This window comes from Montipora capricornis, chromosome 3 (assembly GCF_036669925.1).
Source record: "Montipora capricornis isolate CH-2021 chromosome 3, ASM3666992v2, whole genome shotgun sequence".
NCBI classification, from domain to species: domain Eukaryota; kingdom Metazoa; phylum Cnidaria; class Anthozoa; order Scleractinia; family Acroporidae; genus Montipora; species Montipora capricornis.
The window spans coordinates 76,367,350-76,374,055 of NC_090885.1; the positions used below are offsets into that span (position 1 = coordinate 76,367,350).

The window sequence follows — 6,706 nt, forward strand, 5'->3', positions numbered from 1 at the left end:
GAAAAGATATCTTGATGACAGTTTTGTCACCGTCAAGAAAGATTGCGTACCTGAATTCCACGATAAATTAAACTCTATAGACCCCATGATTTCCTTTACTATGGAAAAAGAGAACAATCAACAAATCTCCTTTCTAGATACCCTAGTCTCCAGGAAGAATGGTTTCATCGTCATTGACGTCTTTCGTAAACCAACGCACACAGACAGATATTTGATTGCTTGTATTCTACCGAATACTTTGGAAGGGAAATCGTCTAAAGCTAAACACGTCACTAACGCCCTTCTTGCCAACGGCTATCCACCTGCCGTCATCTCTAACGTATTAAAAAAGAAAAAACCTTCCCGGAACTTATTCCTTCACCGGAAGAATTGGTGGGCTTGTTTTTCAATCTGATTGAAAATAAATCTACCGCTATGGCCTGCCTTCCTCATGTTCGTGGTGTCACAGAACCCCTCACACGTCTTCTTCGGAAGTTAACGTTGTTACTAGACCTCTCAAGACTTTACAACAAGAATTCCCATCCCCTATGTTTAGGCCAATGTGGTATATAAAATCCCTTGCGCCGATTGTTCCTGTAAAACTATGTAAAACTGGCTCTAATATTGCAGCTCACGTTTGGCGTAACAATCACTCTATTGATTTCAACAATGCCAAAGTAATTGACAAGGGAAACTTTCTTGGCACACTAATGAAGCCGACAATAACTCGCAGCCTTTGCCAAAACAATACTCTATTCTTTTAGATTAGCGCATTTTTGCCTTTTATCGTTTTTACAATTTTTTCACACTTCCATTAAGAGACTATCAGGTGAGAGAACACATCCCCGTGCCCTATGATAATCTTTTTCAATCTATTTTAAGCTTCGCGCCACGCTGTGAAAATTATTTTTAGTTTCGCCCCCATGGCCGCGCGGTCTATGGTCAGAGGATCAGATGTCATTCTGAAGAAACTTGCGACGACTTTTCTCGCGCGTCGCATGATCCAGTGAAATCCTAAATCGAAATTTGAAGACTTTTCAAAGCTCGAAATTTCAACATCTTCCTCAAAAGAGCTCGCATCCCTACTTTCTGTTGATTCGACATCACCTTCATCGGATTCAGCTATGTACAGCATGGACAAGTTTTCTCTACGTGGACGGGAACTTTTCCCACTCTTTTCAAAATCAAAGTTTTCAGATTCGTCGACAAACTTGATGTCTACTACAGACGCCATTTTCTCAAAGCAGGACAGCAAAGCGGTCATTACGTCATTACAATTGACAAATCAGGTGTCTTTCCTAAAATAGCCTCCCAGCTTGACTACGAGCTAAAATTAGATTAAAAAGATGATCATGGGAAGAGGCCCATGTATGGGGGATGTGTTCTCTTACCCTCATAGTCTCTTGCTTCCATTTTGTATATATTTCCATCTCGCGCATTTACATCTTAGTTTTTAAAGGCTCTAGTCTGGAAGCCGAACGCTTACGTTTTTTTATAAAATTTTTAACCAGAGAACGCTTTTTTACATGAATAAGTAAAAATGTTTTTTATATCATGACTAACATTTGTGATGTCAACGCAGAACCAACTCTACAACAACATGACGTTGGACATACATGTCAGCCCCCATCATAACATTTAACAATTGGTTCAAGGTTAGAGTGCGTCTATCGAGTTATGGATGCACGCGGGAGGTTGCTAAAACTAGATCTTCCTTTAACAAAGGATCTTTTCTAAACGTTTTGCCAACGTTTTGGAGGCAATCTTTGCATCTACATTTAGCAGAGAAATGGGACACCAGTTTTTTTTCTAACCTTTCGTCCCTTCCCTTCTTCTCTATAAGGGCTATCGTAGCTTGCTTTTGAGAGTTTGAAAGTTCGCCAAACTGAAAGGAATGATTTAGAATATCTACAAGTAGCTCTCCTATTAAGCACGGTGCCTACTAATTCAAAGGTATTTTTGTGCGGTTTACTGAATATGTGGGAAAAGCATATCTTAACAAGTGCTATTGAAATCCAAAAAGAAAATTGGCGGTAACCACGCATTTTTCGAAGATCATTAATCAACAATATTTGTAAAAAGTTTTAAAATACAAAGCAATGTATGGCATTCTTTTCCAAATTGAAGCTCAATTATCTCTGAAAAATACACATGTACGTGGTTACCCCCAGTTTTCTTTTTGGATACCAAGATCACCTGCTAAGTTCTGCTTTCTCAGCATAGTTTTGAAACGCGCAAAAATATCCCTGTATTAATAAGCACTAACTAGAGGATATCCGAGTATCTCCAGATGTGCAGAACGTGTGCACAATAGCAATAGTAGGCACCGTCCTTAAAGGCCAAAAGGCTAAATAAAATTCAATTGTCAAGCCATCAGTACCTGGAGTTTTATTTTTTGCAAAGGTATTTAACACATTGAAACATTCATTATCAGTTTTCCTTCACAGATTTTTCTCAAGTCTTCAGATAGCACCGGGAACTCAACAGAATTGTCAAGAAAAATAGAATATGAGGGATCCGACGAGCTACACTTTCTGCCATCATATAAATTAGCATAAAAAGATGCAAACTCATTCTTATCTTTTTAGGGTTACTAGTTAGTTTTCCATCGTTAGTAAAAATCCGCTTCCGAACACTACTTTTCTTTCTGTTGGGTTGCTCTAAATTCAAAAAATACTTATTATTTTTTCTCGTAGTTCATACCAAGGTGCTCGGGAACGTATAATTGCACCATGTGTAGTGAATTCGTATAGCCGATCATATTCTTCTTGGAAACCTCCCAACTCTTTCAAATCATCTTTTGAGGGATCATTATCGCATTTGCGTGCACAGCGCTTTAAGTCATCTTCCAAATATGCAGTTTCTCTTTCCTCTTACGAGCTTTGGCTTTACTGTAAGCTATTGTTCGTTGCCGTATTTTATATTTTATTAAATCCCATAAAACACGTTTGTCCTTTACTTTCCCTGTACTCCACCTCCAACATATCACAATATTCTTGCAAAGTTCTACGTAGGGTATTTGAGCGATAGAAGCTTCCCCCAAAAATGCTCAGCTTTTCCCCCAAAAGTATTGTTGTCGTTACAGTATGTAAGTAACTACATCGGAAAAATCAACCAGACGGTCTAAGGACACTATATGACAAGGAACATGGAGTATTAGAAACTGCTTGCCTTGTTGATGAGTTGAATAGAGACAGCGTGGACAAATTTGTAACCAGAAAACCACGGATTAAGGAGACGCTGATGTGCACCCGTAATCAGAATGTGATCATGACTAAAAAATGTAATACCACTGTAACATTTCTCAAAATTGCATCGCAGCGGATATTCATTTCAAAACATTTCCGCGGGGCATGCCCCCGGACCGCCCTAGGAAGCTCGTGGCCTTCGGCCACTTCTCCCCCAAAACAATAAATTTTAGATAGAACCCTGTCTTGGTCATTTACTAAAGTTGAATTAAATTTCCAAAAATTTGGACCCCTATAACTTAACTGAGAGTGTTATAGCAGAGTGATCGGATCGTATTGCTGTTATTGTCTATCGACCCTACATCTTCCAACAAAACGTTATTGATGATCCATTGATCTAAAGGTCTCTGCATTAAGGGCGTTTTCTGACGTCAGGTAAATCGTTTTTCAGTGGGTTACGAATACGCCAGATAACTAACATTTTGAAATCCCACATGTCTGACTGATTCTTTCCTTTTGTTAATGCCACCACGCCCATCTAAATCCGGGTTTAAAACCCCAGGTTGAAATCCCCCCCCCCCCCCCCTCCTTCCCCCAATAATAAGGGAAGTTACGGAATCTGTACTCAGACTTTTTAGAAGATCTTATAGTTTCGTGAAAACCTCACACTGCTCAGCAGGTTTGTTTGGAGAATAAATGTTTAAGAGACGAGATAACGAATCTTGAATTTCGGCCTCTAACAAAATGTAACGACCTAATTGGTCTTTCTTAAAATTAATTTGAAATCCCAATGTTCTTTTACAAGAATCATTGCGCCCCTACTATGACAACTTTCATGGAGAAAGAAAACGTCGCCCTTCCATTTCTTTTTCCACATTGGTTTAACTTCCGGAGAGCTATACGTTTCTTCCAGAAAGCATATATCAGCTTGCGGTTTGAAAAGCCAACAATAAGCCCGGTTTACCCTAAAGAAAATTTTCGGCAAACAGTTCCTAAAAAGAGCTCGGCAAACTTTGTTTACGCTACATCATTTTTACCGTATCAAAAATACCATGCCAAAATTTTTTGGCCCGGGTAACTTCTCTTGTAGACATGTGCAGTTCAGTTATAATCAAGAACGTCCGCGTGATTTTGGTGGAGAATGAGCAGCCATCTTGAAATATATATAATTAAGGCTCAAATTTGGCCCTTTAAAGTGTTTACACTACTTGTTCTATCCGAACGGTGCCTATTTTTTCAGCACCCGTACCATTTTTACCCGTGCTCGGACTACCTTGCCGAAGGTCCCAGCACGGGTAAGAATTTGGGTTCGGCACACAAACAGTGAACTTTTATCCGTTCCGCGACGGGTCCATAGGCGCCCATGGACCCGTCGCGGAACGGATAAAAGTTCACTGTTTCTTTGTAAAAACTGTTGGAACAGTTTTTGTCGGGCCCGTGACATTTTTGCTCTGTCGTGTAAACGCCCCTTTAATTCCAATATTAAAAGGAAAAACTTCTGTGCGGACCGCTGTCAAAACGTTGTCAGAGAAATCAAAGAAATGAATGACATAGCCCAATGTTCATTGTAAAACAAAAAGTTTACCGTCATGATTTGTCTTGTTCTGTTTTCCTAAAAGCAGCTTTCTTACCAGCCTTTCTTGCCTCCCGAAATGCAGGCATAAACTTCTGTCGTCATACACTGTAAAGTCCATATTTTGCTTTGTGAATTTTAATAACCGCAAGTTAACCAAGTTTTATTCCCGTTATTGGAACCCGAACGCCCAGGGCGTCGACGCTTTTTGTCAAGACTGGGGAGAGGAGAATAATTGGTTAGTACCCCCGGTGTTCCTTGTTCCCCGGGTAATTAGGCACCTTGTAGAGTGCAAAGCTGAGGGAACCTTGATCGTTCCTAAGTGGGTTTCACCTCCATTTTGGCCCATGCTTTTCGGTCTTCAGTCCCTTTACAATCCTTATGTTAAGTGTGCGATTATCTTCACAGATGTTTCTGGGATTTTTGTCAGGGGTTCCACTGACTTTATTTTCGATGGGCCTAAATTCAAATCCCACGTTCTAGCCGTCCCTCTGTCGGCTCGTTAAATCATGATATGTAATCTTATGATATTATATATTCTTTAGTCATTATCCGCTATATTTAGCTCTCTTTGTCATATTCCCGTATTTCATTGTATCATTCTGTATTAAACGCTTTAGCCATCATGTTCATAGTTAGTGGCCTGTCTCGTTCCCTGTTTATGTGCCTCGATGGCAATTACCTCTGTTTAGAGTTTTTCGGTTTACCTCGCGTGAGGTCGTCTGCCTCGGTGGCCGCGTATGGGCATAGTCTCGGTGACTACTACTGTTCGCTATAGGTGGCGTTCCCCATGTTCTGTGTCACCCCACCCCTCCGTATCATAATCCTTTGTTTTCCTCGCGGATGTCTATCATCAAGAGAAAATGAGGGGACAGAGAAGGAGGCTCCCGGTCCAGCCCTTGGGATATGTCATGTCCACGAAAGTTATTTTTAGACGAGCGGAAGTTTTCCGAGACGTCCGCATGCAGGCCAACCTCGGTCCGATGTTTGAAAGAAAATATATATTCATCAGCCTTCCACGTGCGCCATCATTTTCTCTTTTCTCTAAGAACCTGAGAGCGAGGCAAGACGGCATGCGGACGTCTCAGAAGAGAGACTTCCGCTAGAACAAAGACTTCCGCTCGTCTAAAAATAACTTTCGTGGACATAACATATCCCGGCCAACGCCATGAGCCTCCCTCTCTGTCCCCTCATTCTCTCTTGCTATCATGTATCCTCTCCCTTTGTTTTTCCTCAGACGTCTTTTCCAGCCCTTTGTGGACCGAGCTCACTCATGTACAAGACCCTTATCTACGCCGTTTGGTTGCCAAGTTACCCGAAGTTGTCCTTGGTTCCAGAGCAGATAATACTACACTCACCTATCTCAACTGCTTTAAACGATGGCGCTCCTGGGACTCCCAAGTTTCCCGAGATTACTGTGCTACCAGCTACACCCGCCTATGTTGCCTTGTACTTGCTTGGTGTCCTTCAAGCGTCCACTTCTCCATCCCCGGTCCAGTCAGCCTTGTACAGCATCCGCTGGGCGCACGATATTGCTGGTTTAGAGTCTCCAACTAGTCATACACTCCCACAGAAAGTCTTAGAGTCAGCCAGGCGGAGGCTGTCCCACCAGACATCCAAAAAATTACCTATCACAGGGGAGATTTTGCTCAAGTTTTTCCAGAGCCTTGACCGGTCATTGGTGGACACGAGATTCATGGCCATGGTTCTCCTTGCCTTCGTAGGGTTCTTGAGATTTGATGAATTATCCAATCTTAAGCTTAAAGATGTAGTTTCCCATACCACATACTTTGAACTGTTTATCGAAGATAGTAAGACTGATCAATATCGTGAAGGCGCCGTCGTTCCATTTGTTAAAACTGGTACCGACCTTTGTCCCTGGGCTAATCTTCTAAAGTACTTGTCTCAGGCACAGCTCTCTTTGCCCACATCTGCCAACGTCGGCGATGGTTTTTGTTTTTGGTAA

At 41.5% G+C, this 6,706-nt stretch overlaps 1 protein-coding gene across 1 annotated transcript; it reads left to right on the forward strand.

Annotated features, from left to right (window-relative positions):
• Positions 1–6,013: 6,013 nt before the first annotated feature.
• LOC138040814 (uncharacterized) lies at positions 6,014–6,706 on the forward strand. The gene has a single exon (XM_068886479.1). The coding sequence runs from the start codon at positions 6,014–6,016 to the stop codon at positions 6,704–6,706; it is 693 nt and encodes a 230-aa protein (XP_068742580.1).

Excerpts from the sequence above, each read along its gene's own strand:
- LOC138040814 (XM_068886479.1), top strand. The coding sequence starts at position 6,014 with ATGTACAAGACCCTTATCTACGCCGTTTGGTTGCCAAGTTACCCGAAG.